Source organism: Leuciscus leuciscus (genome assembly GCF_965113295.1).
Source record: "Leuciscus leuciscus genome assembly, chromosome: 21".
Classification (NCBI taxonomy): domain Eukaryota; kingdom Metazoa; phylum Chordata; class Actinopteri; order Cypriniformes; family Leuciscidae; genus Leuciscus; species Leuciscus leuciscus.
The window spans coordinates 23,655,306-23,668,184 of NC_138745.1; the positions used below are offsets into that span (position 1 = coordinate 23,655,306).

General features: G+C 36.9%; 1 protein-coding gene across 1 annotated transcript; it reads right to left on the reverse strand.

The window, feature by feature from the left end:
* Positions 1–1,592: 1,592 nt before the first annotated feature.
* six2b (SIX homeobox 2b) lies at positions 1,593–3,945 on the reverse strand. The gene is made up of 2 exons (XM_082152632.1): positions 3,001–3,945; positions 1,593–2,220 (listed from the first exon to the last, which is right to left on the reverse strand). Exons 1-2 carry the CDS (start codon positions 3,558–3,560, stop codon positions 1,914–1,916), a joined length of 867 nt encoding a protein of 288 aa, XP_082008758.1. The 5' UTR covers positions 3,561–3,945; the 3' UTR covers positions 1,593–1,913.
* Between the last annotated feature and the right edge of the window lie 8,934 nt (positions 3,946–12,879).

Here is a 12,879-nt window from a genome sequence, read left to right on the forward strand (position 1 = left end):
CTGCTTTGAAACAATCTCTATTGTATAATGTGCTATATAAATAAAGGTGACTGACTATAGTAATATTTACACTTTGTGTAATATAACAAACCACGTTGTAACTTTGACACCACAGTTATTTCACTTAAAACATAATTTTGTTTTTTGTTTTAGGAGGTTGAAATTAGTGAAACTGTGAAGTCGATAGAAAAAATGAAATGTAGCCTATTGTTTGTAATGCTGATTCCTTTTTTAAGGAAAAATATTTATCTTGATTTATTCTCATTTAAGATGTTTTAAGAAACACTTTAAAGTTATTTAAATAAAATATATACATATTTCCCCCTCGTTTTCACCTCTGCATAATTTATGCTTACTTTGATGCTAATAATAGTAACTAATTATAGATGAGATTTTCTTTATAGTGCAGTGCCTTCACAGGAAAACATGTGACCTTGTGATATTTAGGCTAATATTATTATTTCACAAACAAATTTATAACAGTGAATAAATACATTTGTATGTGAGTGTTGTGTGCCTCACATTCTTTTTTTCTCTCATTCCTCCTCCCCTCCTCTCATTCCTCCTCCCCTCCTCTCTTCTGGGCAGGTTCTATCTTCAATAGGCTAACCTGACATGTTGAATGTTGATAATATACAGTGCTTAAATCTGCAGTACTCTGTGTACTTTTTTCTTTCACCACTTTCAGAATGTATTTGAGCATTAATATTTATAAAACCCTGTTTTTCCAAAGTTATAATCATTTATTTTATTACATTCCAGAAATAGCACACAAATAATTTAATTTTATTATAGCACACTAAAAAATGCTGGGTTGTTTCAAACCATGTTTGGGTCAAATATGGACAAACACAACCCTTGGTTTATTTAATTTTTTAATTAAACTGTTTAAACCCAACCGTTGGGTTTGTCCATATTTGACCCAAACATGGGTTGAAACAACCCAACATTTTTAGAGTGAGGGCTATTTCAAGTTACTGAGGAGACAAACTTTTAGACGCGGTGTGCACAAATGTTGTGCTGGTTTGGGGAATCGTTATTCCTTTCTATAAAAACGTCCGACAATAGTTAAGAAGATGATCTCAGTAGTGAATTTTAACTTGATGGAACTTAGCAGGTTTAGGCTGCTTATAATGTCATACCGTCACCAATAGGCGGCAGTATATGTCCATAATTTCTGCTTCAACAAAACTATAGGCCTAACAAAATAGTGAAAAGTGAAAAACGTAAAGTTGCAAAAATAGCATGTTCTCTATAAAAAAAGTCAAAGTCTATTTATCTGCTATATACAGATTGTCTATTATAAACGGCTTTATTGCTGCCTTCGTTTTTAAAGTCAAAGTTGTGATAAAGTTACATTCTGCAGCGATAAGTTAAATGCAAACAAGAAAGAAAAGAATAGGTTTATTTAACCAAACGTGACAAAACGTCATGCGTTATAAAAGACCATCCAAGTTAAAGCGTTTTATTTGTTTGTTTTCTACTATAATATTTCAGGTATGCTTCTATAGGCTACTGTATTAATGTTATGATGGTTGCATTTATTTAATTGCATTAATGAATGAGCAGAAGAGATTTTCCTCGAGGCTATTAATATTGACAAATAAAGTGCAGTGACCATAAATTAGACCACGAACATATTGTTCAACCGCAAGGACACAACACATTTTGACTTTATTAAATATATATTTTATTAGGTCATTTTATAGCTAGACATATCAAAAACTATCCCTTGATTACACTGAATTGTTACAATAATTTCTGATGGAAACATTGTTCTTGACGTATAGGACCATAATCGTCTGGTAGTTCTGGGAATTTGTTTGGCTAATGTCCTCTACTCTTGACTAATGTTTGGTATGATAACGAAGCTAGTAATTGGTGGGAGAGTCAAAGAAGTTGTGTTTTATTCCTTATGATCCAAGTTCCACCAGGCTGGCCGTCATGGTGTGGAGGAGGCCGTCGTGCATGGAGAAGTGATGGTGGCTCTGGGAGTCTGAGCCGCTGACGGGGATGATGGAGGCGCTGGGCCCGGGCGGAGGAGCAAAGCTGTGCAGGGGGGGCAGACCAGAACCGGGACCCATGAGGATGGCTGGGCTCATGGAGCTGTGATCCGGAGTCGCCGCGGGAGATTTGTCATCCTCTGAACTTTCACATAGAGATTTGTTTTCGTGAGAGGTGAGTTGGTTGTGGCCGCTTGGGTTTGCACCATCGTTTTCTCTGTTGGAGCAAATCATTCAAATTCGTTAGCAGGACGGCAGACACAAAAATAACCGCTTACGCTTGCACATACAAACACCTGATTGGGCATAATTAAATGTAGCACATAAAATGTATGATACTTTTATTTTTCAGCATTAGGAGGACATTATAGGCATTTTTAATTTTTAAGCAAAGGCTCTATTTAGGCTAAATTAATTATATGAACTATATTTAACAATTAGTAGGCTAATTATATGATTGTGACAACAAGTCCGTCTTAAGCACCTTCTTTTGCTCCGTTTCTCAATACTTTTACTGAGTTGAGATTTTCAAATTACACATTTAAATCAGAAGATTTTAAAAGACTAATAACCTAATATTAAATATCCTTATCCATATTTGAATAATAGGCTATAAAATAGATAATATGAATAGGCTATTATTTTTATTTAGTTTTACTTTATTTTTTATTATTTTGTAGGCATATTGTGTGGTCAAATAATCACTTTTGCGTCACTCATTGACAGGTGAAAAAACATAAATTTTCGTGCACTGATGTCATACAATTAAGAACTTTATAGAATGTTCTATTTGCGGTTATATGCCTACATAATTTCTAAAAGTCAAATTGTTAATTGATTGTCTTTATTTGCCTTTTTTATTATTACCACCAAGGACTCTAATGAATGTAATTTCTTCACATGTTTTACATATTTTATATGGCCATTGTAATTTTGCATATTGATCGGGAAGATAACAGCTTGTTTAAAATCTTGAGCGTAACGGTGTTCTTCCTACCTTTCCTTTGCTTCTGCGGCACGATCCCTCTGCCTTCTGTTCTTGAACCAGTTGCTGACCTGCGTCGTGGTGAGGCCCGTGGCCTCGGCCAGTTCTCGCTTCTCTCTCGGAGAAGGATACGGGTTGTGAGTGTACCACTCTTTAAGCACACATCGGCTCTTCTCCTTAAAACAGTAGCTCGTCTCCTCTCCATCCCAAATGCTGCGAGGCAGCGGGAACTTTCTGCGCACTCGGTACTTTCCCACTGCGCCCAGAGGACGACCGCGCAATTTCTCCGCTTCGACGTAGTGAGCTTTCAGCCAGAGCTGTTGCAGTTTAGGGTGGTTGTGCGGAGAAAACTGGGTGCTCTCTAATACTTTGTAGAGCTCCCTGAAGTTGCCTCGATGGAAAGCGACCACGGCTTTCGCTTTCAATACGCTCTCGTTTTTGTGGAGGTGCTCACAAGCAGGTAAGGACCACAGAAAGCGTCCGAGACGTTCGATACTCCCACCTTGCTGAAGGACCTCGCAAACGCAGGCAACCTGCTCTTGGGTAAATCCAAAAGTTGGTGGCAAAGACATAGTGGAGGGCAATGGGATACTTGATGTCCTGTGCGTATCTCACCCACTCTTAATGTTGTTTTTTTAAGGTGATATCCACTTTGGAAACTCAAGCAATGAAGTTCCTCCAACTGAAGAGTTTCAGTTCTTGATGTACATGTTCCATGAAAAAAAGTCCAAAGTAAAACCGCACAAAAGAAAAAACTAGCAGTTTGAGTGAGCGTGTTGCATTGCTCAATCACATTAGTTGCAGTATCATGACGCGCTAATCATTCTTACGCGCTCTCGTTGTGCGCAATAGATTGTTTCCTCGACTGTCCTTAGCTATCAGCCCGCCCTCTGGTTATCATATCTCTTACAGACTCAATAGTGTGTAAGGACGGCTAGCGCATCCTCCTGGGGAATCATACGGGCAAGTGTGGAGAGAAGTTGTGTAGCACAAACTGACCCTGCCTCTTGGATATAGAGTGGCACTTGGATGACATGCACCTCGGGGGAAGGAGTGCGCGCAACACACTCCAAAAACAGACACTGCCGTGCTCTATTATAATCACAAAATAAGGGGAAATCGAGCTATAGCTACAGTGACATGTTTTTGTTATCATTAACAAAAAGTTTTGTGGGGAAACAACTGCCCTTTTGATATACGGTAGTTTCATTTCACCATCAGGCGAGACATTAATACTGCATTTACGTCATTTTCTAAACTAATACGGAATCATAAATATATTAAAAGATTTGTGCAAATTTGCAAATATAAACATAGAGTGAATTTGGGAAACAAAGTAAATCGGAGAAAACCATTTAAATATCTCTTCAAATTAATTATTTTATTAGTAATGGATGGCTGGCACCAGAGGTTTGCTGGATTGATGTTTGTGACGAGAAGTCTCTGGTGTCGTGTATCTGACGAGTTATTTTGGAATGTAACGCGACTCCAGCGTACTTTTTCATATGGACATTGTAATTCTAGCATTTGGTTCCAGAGGGACACAGATATTTGGCTAAATCGTTTTATGGGGAGCTAATATATTCAGCTCTCACCGAGTCATGAAAATAATTTGATGTTAGTTTGCATATGAAAGCAAAACATATTAGGCCTTTTTAGATCGAATATGCTGCTCAGTGGTATTAATATATTTTATTGCATTACAAAATATAGTAGTCATAAAACTATTACTGTAACTATTAATGCATTTTAAATGGAATTCACATCTTAAAATATAATGGTTCTCCACTGGTTATTTTAAGGTTCAGCAAAAAAATCAAGCACAATTTTATTCATTTTATTCTTTGGTTCTATTGAGATTAAAAAGAGTTTTTGACGTTACATTATACAGGTTCTTCAGATCAGTGTTAGAATAAAGGGTTTCTTTTTTATAACCTTAATTATAATTATAATTATTATTTTTTTTAATCAGAAGTAAATCAGAAATCTTTTTTAAGAAGCAGAAAAAGTACCAGTAACCATATATCTCACATATCTTTATGCATTCAGAACAGTGGTCACGTATTTCCCATAAGTAAGCTACCTTTAAATTTGCATGGCATGTTTCAGGTTTACATTGTGGCATAGGCTATTGTATTACGTATTTTACATGTCTTTTTGTCAAAAAAAAAAAAAAAAAGTCCACACCCATCTCAACAGCCTGCCGACACACATGCTCATACACACACGTGTACACACAGACGTAAAGGGTTGAGTTTTCAGTAAAAGGACCTGATTGATTATACATGGATGGGATCATTTTTCCAGTGAAGGGGAGGAGGTGTCTGAGCAGCCGTTAGCCAGTCTGAGACCGCCACAGCAGCAGAGATGGACGATGGAGGACGTTCAAGTAAGTGCCTTCAGCTCACAGCACGACAGAAGGAGTCAGTTCAAGTCCATTTTGAAAGCCATTCTTTATTCAGGCGAGCTGCTTCACGCTAGCTTTGCTGTGTCATTCTAAACCCTGCATCAGAGACAGTGAGCCGAGCTTGGCTGCTGTCTGGGGCTCCAGCCTCTGACCTTGATGATGGAGAAGTGAGGAGATGATGGAGATGATGTTTGCCTGCTCTTAAAGGACTAGCTCTTTAATGAACGAATTACTGTGCACAGATTGCCGGTTTCTCCTATAAGGATAGTTTACCCAAAAATGAAACTTCTGTCATCTGCCTCATCATCAAGTCGTTCCAAACCTGTATGACTTTATTTATTCTGCAGAACACAAAAGAAGACATTTTGAATAATGTTTCAACTGTTTCTGTCCATACAGTGAAAGTAAATGGGGTCCAAAACTACAATGGTGACTTACGGACAAAACTACAGTGACTTATGGACAAAATAAAAATGTTCTTAACCTTCTTACAGGTTTGGAACAACATGAAGGAGAGTAAATAATGATAAACTTCCCATTTTTGGGTGGACTATCCCTTTAAAGGTGGATCATTGTACTTAAAGGGATAGTTCACCCAAAAATGAAAATAAGCCCATGATTTACTCACCCTTAAGTCATCCTATGTCTATATGACATTCTTCTTTCAGACTAATACAATCTGAGTTATATTAAAAAATGTCCTGGCTCTTCCAAGCTTTATAATGGCAGTGTTTCGGGGTTTCTGTTTTGAAGTCAATAAAAGTTAATCTATCCATCATAAAAGTGCATCTATCCATCATAAAAGTGCTCCACGCGGCTCCGGGGAGTTAATAAAGGCCTTCTGTAGTGAAGCGATGCGTTTGTGTAAGAAAAATATCTGTATTTAAAACTTTACAAACTAATCTCTAACTTCGCGACCAGTGTTTTGTTTTGCTCTATCCTATGCGCTTTCGTCAACGGAACTTACGCTACGCCTGCGTCCTTCGTCATACCCTGGAATGCCAGTCTCTCGTGAACGCACGTACGACAGTTCGAGGAAGTTAGAGATTACAGTTTGTTAAGTTTTAAATATGGATATTTTTCTTACACAAACGCATTGCTTCACTTCAGAAGGCCTTTATTAACTCCCAGAAGCCATGTGGAGCACTTTTATGATGGATAGATGCACTTTTATGAACTTCAAAACAGAAACAGCCATTCACTGCCATTATAAAACTTGGTAGAGCCAGGACAATTTTTTTTGTATAACTCCGATTGTATTCGTCTGAAAAAATTTTCATTTTTGGGTGAACTATCCCTTTAAAGAGATTAAACCAAAAATAAAAATGTGTCATCAATTACTCATCCTAATGTTATTGCAAACTTGTATCACATCCTTTTTGTCAGCAAAAAAAAAAAAAAAGAAAGAAAGAAAAGAAGATAGCCTACTTTGAAGAATGAAGAATTACAATGGATGCCACTGATTTCCCTGTATGGACTAAACCATTTTGATTACCATGTCTTCCATTGTATTCCATTTCTCTCAAAACATCTTCTTGTATATTCCGCAGAGGAAAGAAAGTTATGCAGATTTGGAAGAAAAAAACATGAACACATGATGTCAGAATTTTAGGGGTGAACTATCCATTGAATTTCACTTTTCCATATGTTTATCTGTTACAGTGAAACCAGCTGACATTCTCTGATATATGCACCTTTTGATCATCTTCCTTTATTTTTTATGAAAAAAAATTACTGTATTAAACTTTCAAACTTTTCTTCTTTAAAAAAAAAAAATCTTTTTGCGTTACAGTAAAAGCATTTTACTCTGTGATTTGCCATCCAAGGAAATGCACATCCCCACCTGAACCGAAAGAGGAAGAAAGGGCAATCCAAGCAGCTCTCTGCACACACCTGCACCTGTCTAATGTTTCATGGGCCATGAGTGAGAAAGAGGTCTGCTAATCTGCCCACGCGGCTGGGCAGCGTTCGTTTTTCCAGGAGGCCCGTTGCTGACCATGCAGTGGCCTAAGCTTTTTTCTTTATTCAAATCAAGGCAGTTGTGTATAGGGGGCCATGGGCAGAGACACCCAACACCCGGCAATCACACTGTCCTCCACTCACAGCGCACACTCTAAATGATTAATGAAGCTGGCTCACCTTCCCTCTCAGGAGGGACGCGAAACCTGATAGTGCCGGGAGAGGCTGCGCTCAGCCGCGCGCATGTGTGTGTGTGTGTGTGTGTAGAGCTCTAGGAGAAGACGTGTAGGGCCATAAGTTTCATCAGTGTTGTATGGTGGTTGACACAGAGATAATTCACAGTAGTCTACCAGTGACAATTTTGTAGAAGATGATGACCGGCTAGAAGCAATATTTGCTTTACAGTTTATATGTTCCACCAACACATGCATCATTTCAAGCTTTAACACATAATCAGAGTATTGCGCCATTATCTAAGATGCTAAATCATGTCAGTGCTTGTTCTCTTTCTCTCTCACACACACTCTCCTTCTCTTGTCCTCTTGTGTGTTGGCCCCCTGGGTGATCAAGTTTCAGCCCTCTGTCCTCCTGGCAGGCAGAGGGATTAAATGTTCATGCATAGGGAAGTGACACCACCAGTGTCTGGGCAGGAACATGCTTCTCAGACTGTAATCAAAGCACTATCTTTCATTCTCCCTCTCTCTGTCTCATTTACTCACTCTTATATTTTTCATACTCTTTTATATGCTTGTTTTGGATAATTTTCTGAACTATGAAAGATTATTAGCAATTTATCCAATAAAAAAATGTCTTTGTCGAAAGATGTAATCCCTGGTGTAAGTATATTTGCTAATTCATACCAGTTACAGTAATGTTGTTATGGTGTTTAATGTGTTGAAACACCTGTGACATATAAATCTAATGCTGTCACAGATCTTATTAACAGCTGATCCTCCACATTCCCAAGTGTTTTATTGGGAATGTTGGCTTATAGCAGATGAGTAGCCTGGTCAGGAAATGACTCCCCTAATATTTCATATACATTTGAGGAATGCATCCATATGTGTGGTATAGAGTGAGCATTGTACATTTTCCAGTACAGCAAACTGAGTCCTGTACAAGTGTCACTGTAAAATTATCTGTAAATGGGTTGATGACAGGACACCCCATAACATCTTTTAATTACTTATCCTTTTATTTATTTTATTTTCCCCCCTTATAAAGTCAATTGAGTTTTGGTTCATAGGTCAAGTCCTACAAAATGTATTGCCGCACAACCGCATGCTAGCATACTACTCTTACTTTTTCTGCCATTAAGATATGATAAAGGTACGAGTATAGTATACTAGTATGTGGTTCCAAATTAAGCATACCTGCTGTTTCATTTCTGTCTATAAAATGTATTATTTATTAATTAATTAATTAATTAATTAATATTTATTTATTAATTCGATGTACTTACAATTTTCCCAAAACATTTTTCTAACTATTTCTAGGCTGTTCGTCCGATCTTTACCAAACTTTGCACAAAGCAGTTACAGTATAGACTATGTTTGAGAAAAGTAGTGGAAACAATTTTGATGGAGCATTGCAAGGATATTAATAAATTAAATTGTTACATTATGCATTTTGACAAATGGACTATCTTGTGTACACAAAGTCAAAGTTTAAGGAAACTTGATACACACTGGCCTACGCTGAATTCGGAACCGCATACTAGTGTACTTTAACCATATCTATCTATTGCAGAAATAGTAGGAGTACAATGCTAGTATGCTGTTCCAAATTCAGCAAAATTCTGAGGACACACACCAAGTTGCTTCAAATTCTACTCATATGGGGCAAATTAAGTTAAAAATGGGTATGAAAATGTGTATGAAGGAGAGTGTGAGAGAGAGAGGGAGAGAAAGAGAAAAAGCACTGACATGATTAAGCATTTAGATTCTTCAAATATTACTGGGTTAACCAAACAGACATGGCCGCCAGCAGCCAATCAAATTAGGCAGCTTATAATGTGAAATCTGAATGGCAGATATGTTTGTGGGTGTGGCCTATAAAAACTAATTGGCCTATATCTTGTCAGCATATTATTGCTAACAGCAATTTTATTTTTTACAAAATCAGTCATTTAATACAAATGGGAATAAGAAATGAAGGTCATAATAATAATGTTGTCCACCATAACAAATCATAACACATGCTTTAAAAATCAAAACAGTTCAAAATCTGTGGATTGACTTGTAGTAAAACAAAAACAAACAAAAAAATGGAATGGAAATAGTTTCATACAGTTTAATAAAGTCTGAAATAATGCAATTTGACATGAAATCTTTGATCTCAAAAATACTTATAGATCATTAATTGTAATCTTACATTTAATTTGTCCTAATGATATTGAAAACATATTGCTATGTATTGAATGCATTATTCTCTAATTAAAAATAAAGAGACACAATTAAGTCTATTTAATTTTAATATATAATATGTGACCCTGGACCACAAAACCAGTCACAAGTCGTACGGGTATATTTGTGGCAACAGCCAACAATACATTGTATGGGTCAAAATTACAGATTTTTCTTTTATGCCAAAAATCATTAGGATATTTAATAAAGATCATGTTTCATGAAGATATTTTGTAAATTTCCTACCGTAAATATATAAACAATATATTTTTGTGAGTGGATGCAGCAAAATCCCGAACATAAATGGACAACTTTAAAGGCTATTTTCTCAATGTTTCGATTTTTTTGCACCTTCAGATTCCAGATTTTCAGATAGTTGTATCTCTGCCAAATATTGTCCTATACTAACAAACCATACATCAATGGAAAGCTTATTTATTCAGTTTCAGATGATGTATACATCTCAAATGAAAAAAATTGACCCTTGTGATTGTTTTTGTGGTCCAGAGTCACATATATGTCTATTTTAATATAGGCCTTGAATAATAGTTTCATAAAGATGCATTTAAAGACTGTATCACAGTATGGTCTCTATGAGCAGTTGGTGCTTGATTTTTTTATTTATTTTTTTTGCAATTGTGATAAAACTGCCCTGATATTAGAGTGAAGGAAAAGCCTCATTAAAAAAATACATTCTTGAAAAGAAAACCTTATTAAGTAGTTATCTTTTGTTTATATTTTCAGAAATGTGAAACGGCTTCTTGAACCAGAAAAAGGTTGAGACTTTTTTGTCCATTGGGAATTGATAGGATCGTTGTCATTTGCTAATTGCTGCGATCGTTTCATGTGAGTGACAGGTTGCTGGAGGGGAGGGATTGAAACTTGTCTGGCTGTCGGACAACCTTGTTGTCAAGCCCTTGTGTCGGCACACACATCATCAAAGAAGAGGTGTCATTGTGAGGGAAAGGGGACATTCATGTGTTTAAGATTACAAGGACACATCACTAAAAAACATTATGTTCAGGGATAAATCATTTATAATAAATGCTGCAATATTCCATTAAAATAAGATTTGTCCATTTTTATTTCATGGTGACTTTAACAAATATAATTTAACAAAGCACAAAATCTGCTTTTTAATCTATTTAAGGCTTTTAGATTCCAAATGAAATGGGTACGACCATCAAACTCATTTTGTCGAACCAACATGCAAATAATAAATAAGATCTTGACCAAAAATGTATGCACCTCTTGATGAAAACAAATGTTATTTCCATCAAGGGGTGCATCAATTTTTAGTCAAGATCTTGTATTGGCAATGCATGAGTCAAGCACTCTGTAAAGTCTCCAACACATCCCAAAGACATTCACTGAATTTAAGGTCAGAACTCAGAGGTGCCAATTCATGTATGAAAATGATTCTTCATGCTCCCTCCAAACCATTCTTTCACAATTTGAGCCTAATGAATCTTGACATTGTTATCCTGGAATATGGCCATGATGTTTCTTCCTACATGGTTGTTTAAGAAATGAAAAGCTACACACTCCATCTGTTAGGGTTAGAAAAACTGTTGCCAAACATATGTATAACATGCTAGAAACATTATAAACACTGCAATAATGATCCAAAAGACTCTTATGCATTTGCCTATTTAAATCCAAACAGCGACTTTTTTTTATTTGGCCGGGCAGTGTATTTTTAATTTATGATATTTTTAGGGTCATTACATTTAAACTTTTCTTGAAAATGGAATAAAGGTTTTGGTATAAAATCACACGAAAACAACATGAATGCAAACAGCATGCAGATCTAAGAACTTGGCACATGTGTTTTAAATTTTTTTTCTTTTTTTTTTTCGATTTTCCATTTCTTTATCTATTTAACTGGTAATGCTATTTGTTTATTTGCCTGACTAATTCCTTTTTAATACTTTTAATATGTGTACAGTTGGACAAGGATACATACAGTGTATGGTGTGTGGCTGTCATCATTCCACTAAAATTCCATCAAATTATTCAAGCAATAGATCTTTCGCATACAGTGATTACGGGAAACATATTTCATAACCACAAATACGAAGTTTGTTTTATGAAAAGTTTAATATTTCAAAAGACCAGTCAGAGCCCAAAATCAACAAATTGTTACCATACGCTCTGTCTCTCAATAAAGCTGTCAAGAAAACATACTAACCCGACTAGAATAAGATGGAATGGAAGAAGTGATTGATGTCACTCTCCGTTCTGTTCTTGATCCCCATTGGACCATTAATGACCAGTCCAAACCCAAAGATAACCTGTTTAAAGTGACCGGAGCCTCCCTGTGTGATATCTCTTGTTGTTTGGGATTGTACTCTCAAAGAGCTTGTTCTTGTGTTATGAAGTGTTCTGTAAATATTTTGTAACCGTCTACCGTGCCAGTGAAACCATACACTTGCTACAATGTGGAAAACATTCTGACTACATACTCGTCTTCTGCTTGCCAGAGACTGAAAGCAGATCTTGGAACTCAGCGACAGGAATCAGTCCAGTTGACTGGGTCATCTGACCTGTTCTAAGGCAGCTGTCCCGCTCGCAAGCCGCTTTCCCCATGCTAAACAGGGGTCAACACATTTAACCATGAAGTTATGAGAGCAATTCGAGGAATAAGCAGAGAGAGGCTTTTGGGGAAATCTGTACATGACGCTTTTCGTGCCATCTGACCTTTCCGCAGTGACACTCTAACTGCTAATTCAAATACCAGCAGCATTTGCAAAGCCCCACAAATTGGCTCCATCAAACTTGGTCATGGAGGCATATAAATCACCAGCGGGGGCCTGTTTTTGGAGTCTGGCAGTGTAGACTGAGTGCACAGAGCTTTGTAAGATTAGGTCTTCATGCGATGCATGTCTGTGTGCGTGTATGTTTGAAGTTTGTAAGTCTAAACAAGGTTGTTAGGCTTGTGCTGATAGGTCTAAATGTGTGCTAATGATGATGTGTTAATGGAGGGTTGGGTTGATATTGACACTCTAAACCTGTGCTATTCCCAATGGACAAATGGTAGGATTTGACACTGTGTTCGGGGCGGTGCGTGTACGTATGTGTGTCTGATGTTTGCTGGTTTGTATGTGTGCTCATTGTCAA